The sequence below is a fragment of the Callithrix jacchus genome, chromosome 19 (genome assembly GCF_049354715.1).
Source record: "Callithrix jacchus isolate 240 chromosome 19, calJac240_pri, whole genome shotgun sequence".
In the NCBI taxonomy this organism is placed as follows: Eukaryota; Metazoa; Chordata; class Mammalia; order Primates; family Cebidae; genus Callithrix; species Callithrix jacchus.
The window spans coordinates 47,728,450-47,743,456 of NC_133520.1; the positions used below are offsets into that span (position 1 = coordinate 47,728,450).

At 36.6% G+C, this 15,007-nt stretch overlaps 1 protein-coding gene across 23 annotated transcripts in view; it reads right to left on the reverse strand.

Annotated features, from left to right (window-relative positions):
• The window catches only part of RYR2 (ryanodine receptor 2), a 781,807-nt gene that overhangs the window by 135,300 nt on the left and 631,500 nt on the right, over positions 1 to 15,007 (reverse strand). For all 23 annotated transcript variants that reach the window (XM_035280524.3, XM_035280523.3, XM_054248004.2 and 20 more), the window contains 6 exons: positions 11,922 to 11,982; positions 10,169 to 10,407; positions 8,248 to 8,329; positions 4,411 to 4,541; positions 2,460 to 2,780; positions 363 to 603 (listed from right to left, as the gene is read on the reverse strand). In XM_035280524.3, coding sequence (XP_035136415.2) covers positions 363 to 603; positions 2,460 to 2,780; positions 4,411 to 4,541; positions 8,248 to 8,329; positions 10,169 to 10,407; positions 11,922 to 11,982 — 1,075 coding nt within the window. The remainder of the gene's footprint in view (positions 1 to 362; positions 604 to 2,459; positions 2,781 to 4,410; positions 4,542 to 8,247; positions 8,330 to 10,168; positions 10,408 to 11,921; positions 11,983 to 15,007) is intronic.

A 15,007-nucleotide genomic window follows, 5' to 3' on the forward strand; every position in this document is an offset into this window, starting at 1 on the left:
GGTTTCTCAGCTACTCCTTAAAGTTAATTAAAAAAAAAAATCACCCTCCCAAACATAACTGTAGTGACCACAGAGCTCATAATGGCTTCAGCATAGAGTTGTAACATTTAAAAAAAAAATTAAACATCCTAAGTGTCAAACTGTTAACTTTTACATGCAAAATCAGAATGAAATAGCCAACTTTAATTTTAAGGTGTTTTAATTTTAAGCCAATAATTAACTTACCTATAAACAATGAATTGTGGCATAATTACCAACAAGATCATGGCCAAATAATGAAGGAAACAATTCAACAGAGATGTGTGAGCCAAGAAAGGTTATGACTGAATTAAGGAAAACTACTCAGTTACTTTTGATCATACCTGTTATAGTCCACAAATCTAATCAAGAGAGGGTAGAAGGCATAGAGATCTCTGGCCAGTGTGGTGAACTCATCTAGGATGAGAAGCTCAGCCTCCGACATATCGCCCCTGGCCTCGGCTTTCAGGTGGTCTTCCTCGGACACCACCATGGCTGCCTTTTTCTTGAGTTTCTCCATCAATGGCAAGAAATGAGTTTTCAAGAGCTGAGGTTTCACTTTATTTATTATAGGCTGGGAAAACACTGTATAAAGACAGACATTAGTATTCTGCTCTGTATAACCGTTGGTTAAAATGATGATAGATTGTAATCCTAATTGTAACATGATTAAAGCCTCCTTCTCTGGCACAGGGCTTCCTTAAGGGGACAGCTCCTGCCTTAGCCATTTTTCTAGTCCAACTCTAATTGCATAGTTGCTGTTAAAAAAAATGATTACTGAGTTGAATTCAATGATCTTCCTTGTTTTTAGAAAAGACTGATAGCTAATTTAGAATAGAAAGTAAGACTTTCACTCATTTTGGAAATCATTTTCACACAAGAAATACAATCCCTAAATGGAAAAGGTTCCCTTAACCCTTAGAATAGAGACAAGCTCTGCTACATAATTACAATATGAGACTGCATACAGTTATCTCATTTTAACTATCCCCATCCTTGGCCCAATGGAAGCGTTAGATGACATGGAACACTGCTCTTTTACTTAATAATAACTGTGGCCAGGCGTGGTGGCTCACGCCTGTAATCCCAGCACTTTGGGAGGCCGAGGCGGGTGGATCATGAGGTCAAGAGATCGAGACCATCCTGGTCAACATGGTGAAACACCGTTTCTACTACAAATACAAAAAATTAGCTGGGCATGGTGGTGTGTGTCTGTAATCCCAGCTACTCAGGAGGCTGAGGTGGGAGAATTGCCTGAACCCAGGAGGCGGAGGTTGCGGTGAGCCGAGATCGCACCATTGCACTCCAGCCTGGGTAACAAGAGAGAAACTCCGTCTCAAAAAAAAAAAATAACAATAATAACCGTAGTTGTATAGTTGTTAATAACAGTTCTAATCTTGATTGGGCCATTTTTTAAATGATTCTTCCCCTGAAGGTAACATATATGCACTGGGGAAAAGTATATAAGAGAAAAGTTAAAGTCAACCATAATGATCTACCCAAATTAATAAGTAATTGCTGCATTTCTTTGGAGTTTCATCAATAGCCAAATTCATATACATATATATTATACATATAACATTCTGAATTCATTCTTTTTTTGCCCTTCATTACATAAGTATTTCCAGGGCATAAAACACTGTTGAGGCCAAGCATGGTGGCTCATGCCCGTAATCCCAGCACTTTGGAAGGCCGAGTCAGGTGCGTCACAAGGTCAGGAGATGTAGACCATCCTGGCCAACAGGATGTATTAAAAATACAAAAATTAGCTGGGCGTGGTGACATGTGCCTGTAATCCCAGCTACTCGGGAGGCTGCGGTAGGAGAATCCCTTGAACCCAGGAGGTGGAGATTGCAGGAAGTCGAGATTGTGCCACTGCACTCCAGCCTGGGTGACAGAGTGAGACTCTGTCTCAAAAAAAAAAAAAAATGTTGAAACTTTAACATTTAAAGATGACATAATATTCCAGCATATAGACGTACACAACTTATTTAGCCATATTCTAGTTACTGGGTACTTAGATTGCCTCTAACTTTTCAATATAAATAATGCAATAATTAAAGGCATTAGACTACATTTTTTTGGTTTACCCTCCCCTCCCTTCCCATTCTCTGTAGGACAGATGGCCAAAAGCGGATTGCTAAAAGTTCAATGTTTTATTTTTGTCTCTGGCTATAGAATCATTCGTTTTTACTGCTGTGTTTACTGATTAATCTTACAGAGACTGACAAGTCAAAAAAATGTTTACTCAAATGTAACTATTTAAAATATACCCAATAGCTGTTTGTATCTACATTTAAAAAATAGCATGAGAAATAAATACTATTTTGAGCATAGAAGAAAATATTAATAAAAATTGTGAGGGGAAAATTCTAGTGTTATGTATTTAAAATTCTTTTGGAAATAAAACACAGGTAAGGGGTCTTCTTGCAGTTTCTTACCTGCCAGCCTCTTCATCCAGGCTCCCTCATCAATCCCCAAGTTATTATATATGATTTTCAGTATGTTTCCTAGAAGCGTGTTCATGTGCTCTGAGTTCAGGGCTGTGCAGCACATCTCGGCCCGTTCCGGATTGTTCTCAGGTCCATGCTCCCACCACCGAGACATGTAGCTGCAAAGCATGGGCAATATGACTTCCATGACATGTGGTATTTGAGTGTAGCGAATGCCGGACTCAGCTAATTCCACGATTTCTTCCATGAGTTTCTCCAAAGATGGTATATTTGGGCAAACATCTTCCACATTACTTGGCAAACTGAGAGCTGGAGAAATATACATAAAAATGGATTCGAGTCAAAGAAAGTGCTGAGACGATATGGCAGATTTCCATTGTTTATAACAGACGCAGGCGACCATTTCATTTTGAACTTCAAAACTTAGCAAGACCTGGGACATTTTCAACTGGCTCCTTCTCCTGTTTTTCAAAGAAGCTGTTTGACAGCTTCTCTCTCCCCCCCAAGTTCCTACCGTACCATCACTACCAGAAAATAACATTTCCTCCTACTTCACAGCACACAAGAGTATCAAATATTTCCTCTTCTAACTTGCTGCTCTCATGACCTGCAAGGCATTTATGACTGGCTCCAATTGGCCTCCATTGCCCATTTTTGAAGAAGTTTTGAAGTCCACCACTCATGGTCTCACTTAATTCCTGATGCCTCATTCAGGCCTGTATTTTCAGCCCTCTTATACCTCCTACCCAGCATATACTCAAATCTTTCCTGGATTACTTAGTTTTCCATGCACTCTTCATCCACAAAAACCAAGCTGCTATTCACTGCTCAGCAAAATCGCACTTTTACACCTCACCTTCCCAACCATTCAGTGCCATTCCACACCCCTGACCCAATTCCCGCTTCCTAAAACTCCCCTCTTTCTTAACATCAGTGTGTCCAGCCTTCTTTGGCTCCCTTCTTAATGTTGCCAGTTTCCTTACTGACTCTCTTCTCCTTGCTAAACTTTTAAACGCTGATATTCTTTAGGAATCTATCTTTGATTAGATCCTCTTTTTTGGTTTGCATGTTTGTCTAGACAATTTTGGCCATTCTTTCTGCTATAAGCTAATAACTCTCAAAACCATGTTTCTTAAAAACTGTTCTCACTCATCCTAGGTGTTTTACCTGCAACAAAAACACAATGGATCTAAATTTAAACTTCTCCTTTTCTCTCCAGCCTGTCTTGAGCGTGCACTAACTTGTTGGGGACACTTTCCAGTCATTCACCCAAGCAAGAAACCTGGGAGAATGTCTAGGCTGCAATGTCCGCTCATCTGCCACATGAGATGACTCTACCTCTAGGAGCTCTCAGAATCAACATACACACATGCTGTCCAAGGGGCCTCACTCAGTCTTGCTTTTGAATCACCACATATCCTAACTGCTGACTTGCAGCTATTCATGTTCTTTATTGTTGTATGATACATTTCTGAAACGCAAATCTACTCATCTTACTGTTCTGTGGTGTTATTGCTGTTTTTTTCGAGATAGAACCTGCTCTGTCACCAGGCTAGAGTCCAGTGATGCAATCTTGGCTCACTGCAACCTCCACCTCCTGGGTTCGAGATATTCTCCTGCCTAAGCTTCCTGAGTAGCTGGGAAAATGTGCCCACCACCACACCCTGCTAATTTCCGTATTTTTAGTAGAGACAGGGTCTCGCTATGTTGGCCAGGCTGGTCTCGAACTCCTGACCTCGTGATACACCTGAATTTTCTATCAGAAACACTAGGGAAATTGAATATAGCGTTCCAAAACATGTAATACCAAACAATAACACTTAAGAACAAAGAAGGCTGGAGGCATTCAAGCTCATTAAACATCACTATTGGAAAGTATGATAAGTATCATTAAGTTTTAGCTTCATGTCTCAAAATATTGCACGTGTTTCTGTGTTACCTGCTCTTTCTCGCGAAGACTTGGTATTGTAGATGGAGTAAATATTATGTTTGTCCAGATGAGTTTCCAAAAATGCTACAGGAAAGGCACCAGCAAAGGCAGCTAGACATTCTCCTAATGCAGAACGTTGTCTGTAAATAGAAAAACTCCATGCTTTCATGTCTTCCAAATGAGTAACTAAAAAAGTCATATTAAAATTAGCAAGTTTAACCTAAGAAGGAATGCTAATATTCAACTCCAATTTCTGTATTGCCAAACTTCATATGCTTTCAATAGCAATATCCCCACCATTTGAAAAAAAAACTAAATTATCAGTTAGCAAAAAATTATCTGTCAACTCATTTCCTTATATCTGACTGGAGTGGTCCTTTTATTTCATTAATTCACTTTAAAATTCTGTTTCAATTAGTCATTCTCAGATATGATTCTGATAATTTGTATTGGTAATTGGGAAATATAAATTTTTCTTTTGGATTACTTATGTTAAAATATCTATATTTTTATTAGAACAGTGTAACTTTTTCATTTTTTAAAAAATTTCTTTTTCTTACCTTTGAAATTTTATTTTCTTTATTTTCTCCAATTTTGTGCAAAATTAATTGCACAAAAATTACAATTAATTTTGTGCAAAATTAATTGCACAAAAAGACTTAAAAAGCCACCAACCGCTAAAAACATTATTCAGAATCTAAAAAAATGGCCTCAAATTTTGTCAAGATAAATACATAGGCAAAAACAGCAATAACAAAAACAAAAGCAACAGCAATAAGAAAGAATTATTCTATTCACTGCTCAGCAAAATCGCACTTTTACACCTCACCTTCCCAACCATTCAGTGCCATTCCACATCCCTGACCAATTCCCTCTTCCGAAAACTCCCCTCTTTCTTAACATCAATGTGTCCAGCCTTCTTTGGCTCCCTTCTTAATGTTGCCAGTTTCCTTACTGACTCTCTTCTCCTTGCTGAACTTTTAAACGCTGATATTCTTTAGGAATCTATCTAAAACCAGATATTAAAATATTTTTTAAATGCAATTCAGGCTAGAAGATACTGATTTAATAATAAAAAAATCAAATAAGAGAACAGAATAGAAATTCTGAATGGAACCTCGTAAATATATTGCTTTATATGATGGTTTTATTTTAAATCAGGGAATAAAATAAATATTTTATAAATGACTACATTACACACAGTTGATGATTTACAAAATTTAATTTGAATCCTACATAATACTGAAGGGAAATAAAATTCAGATATGTTTCTAGCACATTTCCTTCTTATCTCAGAGGTGAGCATTCTAGACATTCTTGACTTTCCCTGAGCTTTCACACTTCTTTTCTCAGCCAACATCTGGATGAGAACGCAAGTCAACCTTCACTGAAAAACGAAAGCCACTGGACACAGACCTACCTAATATAGCTTCTACCTGTTTTCTGTTGCATAGAGAAAAATTATAAGCTTCTAAAGTCGCCTTCTAAAAGATACATTCTCCACTACATTGTTCTCTAAATTCTGTGGTTATTCATAGGACAGTCTATACCTTGCCACTATAGTATTTATCGGTTTGCTTGTTTGGTTTGGTTTCCCCTACCAGATAAAGAACCTATGAGAGTAGGGAAGTATCTTGTTTATTTCTGTATCTTAGCATCTGGCATTTAATAAATACTTAGTATATAAACAATAGAATTAGGAAGTTAAATATAAAGAACTGGAAGCATGAAAAGTCTAGGAGAATAAATGTGTGAAATTTTAATAAAATGTGTAGTCTAAACTTATCAGAATCATAAAACTAACAGGAAGAAACATATATGAAATAATTGATAGATTTGATTATGTCACAATTATGTAAAAATTCAACATTACCATGCCATGAAACTCTATCTGCATACAATTTTTATATATAAGCACTATAAAGGTATAAAAATGCTAAAACTCACAAAAACAGGAGAAACAATAATCATTTTAATAAAAAAAGGATTATTACAAATAAGCATGACAATTTCTTTAGAGAAAACTAGATGCAAGATGAGGAAAAGCAATTCATAAAGTAAAAAACAAATGGCAAAGTAAACATGAAAAAATAGCAGGTAGATGGTAATCAGGAAAGTGCATTAAAAAACACACATGTATATGTAAATAGCACTAACCCTATTTATATTTTTAAATGCACTTTTTATATATTTATATATAAATAGTACTATTTATATGAACTATTAACTATATATATTTTTATATATACTATATAACTATATATAGTTATATATATACAACTGCATATAGTTACATGTATACTATATATACCATATAACTATATATACTATATAACTATAAATAGTATAACTATATATAGTATATAGTTATATAGTGTATATATATATAGAATAACTATATATAGTTATTTATTTACATAAATAGTGTAACTATATATAAAGTATATATTTATATATAAATATATATAAATAGTACTATTTTATAGTTATACTATTTAAGATATATATTTAATATATAATATATATTATACTATATTATATAATATAGATTATACTATATTATATATATTAAATATATATATTTAAACTATTTTCAAGTATCACATTCATAAGCACTGAAAAGAAAAAAAGATAATCTGAAGTAAGGAACAAATGAGGAAATTAGCATTCACGTGTAAAACTTGAGAATATAAATTGTATCAATTTGCTGAAAAGGCAGTGAAATGAGTACCATAATCCTGTAATATGGGTTTACCCTTTAACTTATAATTCCAAATTCTGAGAATACAGCTAAGGGAACTAAGCATAAAACACAACGGAATCCAGGACCATAGATCTAGCATTTGGTATATCAGTGAAAGACAGAAAACAGCCAACATGTCAAAAATACCATAACATTTCAATGAATTATTTTAATTCCTTAATATATTTCATAACCATAAAAATAATATGAAAATTGAGTTTACTTAAAATGCAGGTAAAAAAATGTTAAAATGTTCAGAGTAAACCCAATTATTTTTTCCATTGATCTAGTTTTCTATTTTTGTGTACGAATCTCATCCTATTTTAATTATTATAGCTTTACAGGTCTTAATATTTGGTAGGCCAAATGCGTACCTGCTCCTTATTCTTTTATTCCTCTCTAAATTTTATTGGCCAGTCTCATGGGTTTATTCTTTGAAATAAACTTTTGAATTATTTTGTGAAGTTGGATACAAAGCAAATTTCTGTTTGAAATTGTATTGTAATTATACATCAATGTAGGGAGAATTTATATTTATTCATAATTAAATCTTCTATCAGACTGTCTTTTTTTTACTTTTGCCTTTTAAAACTGCCCTGTTTTTCTTCTCTGGTTCACAGAAACGTCTTACTGAAGTTGCCAGTGATCTCTTTATTTTAAATTTACTAGGGACACCTTTTCTTACTTTACCTATTCACACCCTTTAACACTGCAAACTACTCCCTCCTGAAACTTGAGAAAATGAAAAAATAAAACTTGTTTAAATAACTGCTCATAGTCGTACCTACTTTGAATTTCTGATATATAATGAGTAACTGTACTAGCAGGTGCTTTCATAAGACTCAAACACTCGAAGTTGAAACTTCATATTAAGTATAGTCTTTATCATTGGTGCTTTAATTTCGTTGCATAACTTCATTATCCTTTATTACATCAATTCTTATTTTGGGTAAAGATTGTCTAATTACTTCCAAGGAATTTAAAAGGTCGATCTGGTTTAGTTTATAACTAGGAAATAGGTTATGAAGTAAAGATCCTTGAAATAAACGGTTATAAAACTTAAAGCAGCAATTGATACAAAGTTAAACTTTAAAAATTCTTACCTTTCCACGTAAATACTCTTGCTGGTTCCCAAGGCATATAAGCTAGTCAGAATTCTGTAACAAGACACCTGCACATCTTCCACTAAGGAAAAAGAGAATCTCACTTGAAAGAAAAACCCACTTATTTACACATTGCCCTGTAAAAGCTTAAGCCATATACTATTCAGTTTAGGCTCCATACAACTCATCCATAAAAAGAATGAAATCATGTCTTTTGCAGCAAAATGGATGGAACTGGCGGTTGTTATCTTAAGTGAAACAAGCCAGGCATATAAACTCAAATATCACATGTCCTCACTTATAAGTGGGTACTAAACAATGTGTACATACGGACACAGAGAGTAGAATAACAGACAAGACTCAGAGGTTGAGGGGGTAGGAGGAGGTGGATGATGAGAAATTACTTAATGGGCACAGATGTTCATTATTTGGGTGATGGATACCTTACAAGCCCAGAAAACTATACGTGTAACCCATAAATTTATACAAATAAAAATAAATAAATAAAAGGCACATTTAAGTATTCTTTTTTTTCCTTTTTTTTTTTTGAGACAGAGTCTTGCTCTGTCACCCAGGCTGGAGTGCAGTGGCAATATCGGCTCACTGCAACTTGACCTCCTGAGTTCAAGCAATTCTCCTGTCTCAGCCTCCCGAGTAGCTGGGATTACAGGTGCGCACCATCATGTCTGGCTAATTTTCACATTTTTAGTAGAGACAGGGTTTCGTCATGTTGACCAGGCTGGTCTCGAACTCCCGATCTCAGGCAATCCACCCGCCTTGGCTTCCCAAAGTACTGAGATCACAGGCATGAGCCAGCATCCCGACTTAACATGCTTTCTTAAAACAAAATTTAAAATAAACATTTTGTCACTGGTAGTTGCGGCATCCACTGAATGACTCAGCAGTTTTTGCAGAGGTGCCCATCACCTGAGGAACGTGCAAGGCAAGAGTCTGAGTCTGTGATTCTGCTCAACAAAGGCTCATGTCTTATCTCCTGCTCTTATCAGCAGGACAGTAGAGAGTTAAAACAGCTCATGTGCTATTTTTTCCATGTAATCTTGGCCATTCTGTGTATATTTTTATTCACTACTGAGTGCCAGCCCAAAACAGCAGATTAAAAGCTTCCCTACAAACTGTCAGAAATCTGTAAAGAGAAGATACTTGAGACACTCTAAAAGACCAATTATTTAGACACAGACTTTGTCTCAGTAGTCTTCACATTATTATGTTGTCAAGCTTGTAGGAACAATCTGTATTGATTCAGAAATAATTTGAAAACATTTGATGTTGCATGTTATATGGTCCAACTGCATTAAAACATTTATGTGAAAAGAGGCAATGTAGAATAGTAATTTGGAAACTTTTACAATGTGGAAGTTTTTTTCTTTTCTTTCTTTTCTTTTTGTTTTTTTTAGATGGAGTCTCGCTCTGTTACCAGGCTGGAGTGCAATGGCACGATCTCGGCTCACTGCAACCTCCGCCTCCCAGGTTCAAGCGATTCTTCTAGTTCAGCCTCCCAAGTAGCTGGGACTACAAGCGTATGCCACCACACCCAGCTATTTCTTTTTTGGTATTTTTAATAGAGACAGGGTTTCATCATGTTGGCCAAGATGGTCTTGATATCTTGACCTCATGATATGGGGTCTGCCTCAGCCTCCCAAAGCGCTGAGATTACAGGCAGAACTTATTTTCTATAACCAGTACCTTACTTGTCCTGTCTGCGGATCCATGTAATTCAGAGATCTATTTCTGTAAGAATGGTGTCTATGACTCTAACGTCAACCTGTTATGTTTTGCAATTTAAAAAGGCATTTTAATATGTAAATAGTACTTTAGTAACCCAGATGTGGCCACTACTGTTTTTGATTGTACTACTGGGTATTTTGATTTTTAAAAAACTCCAAGAAATAAATTTACATACATATTAGGTCTTCTCCAAACTGATGCTGGCCAATATGTTCAAATAATGACGACAGCATTGGCAGCAGGGCCACCGTGGTGTAATTGATAATCTGAGTAACCCCTTTGGGCTGGTTTCGGGTGTGGGTGAACTGGCCCTGCTTGAGATTTTCCATGGTCTTCTCCAGGTCCTCTGCAGCATTGTCCAGAAAAGCTCTGAGTGCGCTTTTAACACTCTCCAGGCCAGTCTTCATCACTGTCCTAGGAAGTTAAGGGAGGACTTGTATCTTCCAACAGGAACAAATGAAATACAAATAAAATGTGGTTCTCCTATTATGTCTATTTCTCCATTACTGTGCCCATCTGGTAACCAAGTTTTAAAATCAACTCTAAAACAAGTCTTTTCAATATACTTGAAGTTACAGCACATTGCTCTGTAAATCACCTTTTCCAAATGCCGTCATAGACAACTTACTAAAACCTCGGAGCAAAAGTCTGTGCTAAGGCTGTGTGTTTATCATTAATGGTCTCCAATTGAACCAACAAAACACAGCTGTGAGGCGAGTATAGTTAATCCCAAATCCCACAAAACTAGAATGTTTCCTGAGGCAATGGCAGGAAAAAACATTTCATGTCAGCTAAACCAACTCAATAAATGATACAAATTTTTTTTTTTTTTGAGACGGAGTTTTGCTCCTGTTACCCAGGCTGGAGTGCAATGGCATGATCTCAGCTCACCGCAACCTCCGCCTCCTGGGTTCAGGCAATTCTCCTGCCTCAGCCTCCTGAGTACCTGGGATTACAGGCACGCACCACCGTGCCCAGCTAATTTTTTGTATTTTTAGTAGAGACGGGGATTCACCATGTTGACCAGGATGGTCTCGATCTCTTGACCTCGTGATCCACCAGCCTCAGCCTCCCAAAGTGCTGGGATTACAGGCGTGAGCCACTGCGCTCGGCTTAGATGTGTGTTTTAAGGTGTAGCAGTCAAGTCTAAAGCAGCCACTGAAAGCTGAAATCATTCAGAAGTGACACCCTAATGCTGCTATTTCTAGTAGGAAGTGAAGGTCTGTAATGGTATCTCCTTTCTGTATTTATTAAAGAACAGACCTTAAATGAAATCTTAAACACAAGAATGGATAATCCCAGAGTACTGTGGAATATTGTCTTTAGGAGACATTTATACACTTCTATTTAGATTTACCTATGCAACATATAAACTAAATGTATGGCTTAAAGGCTGAATTGGTCATGCTAAATGAACTGATTTTGTACTTGGTCAACATGCTAGATTCCTGGTCAAGTTGACAGGGCAGAGAGGGAAGCATACAGAAGGGAATTCATCTACCTATGCACTTAGTATGCAATCTTAAGCATCACTTTATTCATCTGTAAAATGAGAATAAAACTCTCATGTTTCCTAAAAAGCCAAATGTTATTATGAATGTTAAGCACAAAGACCATGCCTGGAAGCTGATAGGATCTCTAGAATTGTCAGTTTGCCACTTTTCCTGCATGACACATTATCAATTTAACTCTCAGTAGTATTCCTGGCTGCTACAGAAACGATGTGGCATTAAATAATCATCTACGTATGATCATAAAAATAAGCTGCCCCTGTACTAGTAATTTTAAAGAGTTTTTCTTTTCACCTACACAAGACATTGTTACAAATCCAAATAAAATCAACACAACTGGGTCGTTCTTAATATTCTTTTATATATATATAATTATTATTATTATAGTAATTTATTTAGGTCAAAGTGTCTATTTACCTTGCATCCAAAGTTTGACCCAAAATATGAAGACAGTTGACAATTGACGTTGCATCATTACCTAAAGAGGAAACAAAATGCTGTATAAATTGCCCTGAGAAGTTCTCAATGTTCTTCTTTTCTACTAATATTTGTGCTAGAAAAATTAGTCAATGACACAACTCAATAGTAATAACTTAATTTTCAAGATTTTTAATAATCAAGTTTGAAATCATGCGGTTTTTCTGCTTAAAAGTGGTTATGCAGATGTCAGCAGAAAAGCATTCAAAAGCACTGCACCAGGCTAACAGAGTTACAAATGACGTTTTCAGTGATCCCCTCTCCCTCCCATCTCATCGTATATTTACAGACTTTTGAGGTCAGCAGATATCCTTTTTGAAATGAGGTGGGCTTAAAGTTTAAACATTTAATTCCATTTTAACTGCACCAAGTAGCTCTGCTTTCTTATTTCATTCCACTGCATTAAGATGAATTAATCTGCCTGAATTAGATTGCAAAAAGGTAAATTAATTTCCTTGAATATTATTGGTCTTTGGTAAAAACCAAAAAGCATTAAACCTTCATGTAAAAAAAAAAATCAGTGACTAAAGAAGTTAAATAATACTCCTCCGAGATTTCAAGATGATAGTAACTGCTCTTGAAAGTAAAATAAAATTCACTCATTTTGACTGGTATATTTTATCAGGAAGTACAGAAATATGAGTGACAAAAGCGTTACATATATTTTTCTTTGTAATCGATATACAGAAAGCAAATAAAATAAATTCAAAGTAAGAAAATAATTTGACCATTTACAATACAGTTTGACATTATCAGTTCCTCATTCTATACTTTGATTACACACACACACACACACACACACACACACGCACACGCACACGCACTCATCTCCTTGGTCCTGAGGTTGGCAACTTCAATTTGAATGTAAGTTTCTGTAATACTGGTATATGTTATATTCTTTATACAAAAAAGTAACCTAAAATGAATGACTAAAGTATACGCTGAAATTCATAAGTGTATTAGAACATGGGCAAGCCAGGTTAGTGATATAATACAAAAAAGAAAAAATAAGGTATTTAATACTGAGATTCTGAGTTATTTATAAAAATATTCCCTCACCTTGTGCTTCAAGTCTCAAAATTCCTGGTAATAATCAAGACAAAATGAGCAGAAAGGTAGGATTTGTTATTTCCCCGTCCATTGGCAGATGCCAGTGCTAGGCTTTCTCCTGGAACCCTGAGAAGTACTGATTTGATGATTCATTGTCTCAACAAATAAAGATAAAAACTAGGCTGGGCATGGTGGTTCACACCTGTAATCCAGCACTTTGGGAGGCCGAGGTGGGCGGACCACCGGGTCAAGAGATTTAGACCATCCTAGCCAACACGGTGAAACCCCTCTCTACTAAAAATACTAAAAATACAAAAATTAGCTGGGCATGGTGGCATGCGCCTGTAGTCCCAACTACTTGGGAGGCTGAGGCAGGAGAATCGCTTGAACCCAGGAGGTGGAGGTTGCAGTGAGCTGAGATTGTGCCACTGCACTCCAGGCTGGCGCCTGGCAATGGAGCAAGACTCTGTCTCAAAAAAACCTAAAATTAAATGTAAAAACTAGGCACTCTCAAATTTCCAGTAATAAACGAAATAGTCCTCATGGTACTTGCACTGTAAAGAGGGATATAGATAATGAATCAGTAAGAAAAAAAATCATTTAACAAAATATCAACATATAATAGCAGGCCACAATTACATATATATATCTGCATATATATTCATTCCATATATTTTATGTATCTATAGAACAACAGAAACTGCGTAGAATAACAGGGAGAGTGGATATGAGTCCTTCTGGAAGCAGCATTTGAGCAGAGGTTGGAATGACATAAAGAAACAAACCATCCATATATACGGGAAAGAGACCCAGGCACAGGAGGAGCACATGCAAAGGCCCTGAGACAAAAAATAAACCTGGTGTTCCCAGCAAGGAGGGTCAAGTGGCTAAGGTGGTCAGAGTAAGAGGAACCAAGTCGAGTATGAGGTGGAGAGGTGGGGAGAGGTCAGGTTCTAGGCTTGGTTACAGCAAGCCCTTGCATTTTCAGTGCAGTAGGAAGACAATCTTAGGTTTTGATCAGGATGGGATATGATTTATATCTTCAAAGAACTAATTCCCAATATGGGAAATTCTGGAAGAGCAAGAGTGGAAGATAATTAGGGACCTGCTGCAGTAACTGAATCAGTCACTGGTGACGGTGAATTCAGATAGGATGTTAGTGGTGAAGAACTGGAGAATATATTTTAAGGATTTACCTGTGGATTGAATGTGAGGTGAGCAGGAAAGGAGTCAGGCATAACTGTAAGGTTTTTTGCCTGAGCAACTGCGTGAAAGATAGCACCATTTAATGATATGGAAAGAGCACAGGAAGAAGCAGACCGTGGGAGGAAAGGATGGCGGGGGCGAAGGCGGGTCCTGACCCTTGCTTTGCACATATTAAGTGTGATGAGCCTATTAATAATTCTGGTAATGATGTAGAATAGGCAATTGATTAAAAGAAAAAGTCTGCAGTGCAGGGAAGAGATGTGAGCCTTGGGCATCGTAAACATACATTTAATTTTAAACATCATGGGTCTAAATGAAACTAGTCAGAAGAAATATAAGTACAGAAGAAAAAAGGCCCAGGGCCTCCAGTCTTTGGAGGCAGATGTTAATTTTAAACATCATGGGTCTAAATGAAACTAGTCAGAAGAAATATAAGTACAGAAGAAAAAAGGCCCAGGGCCTCCAGTCTTTGGAGGCAGAGAAGATAAGAAAGATGCAGTATAGAAAATATGAAAGAGAAGGCCCATGAGGAAGAAGAGATCAGGTGCAACGTGTATGAGTCCTATGCAACTATTCATCAGCCCGAAACCAGAGAGGCTGGTCCCTCACTTTTCCTAAAACACTCAGTTCTCTGTCTGTCCCTTTCCCTTCTAATCTGCTGTCTCTTACTATAGATTCTCACTGTGTGTACTTTGTACTGAGTTTACCCATGCCCTTTTCCCATAAGGGGTGGCCAGGGATATTTAAACTTCTATTCATTTACCCTTGAG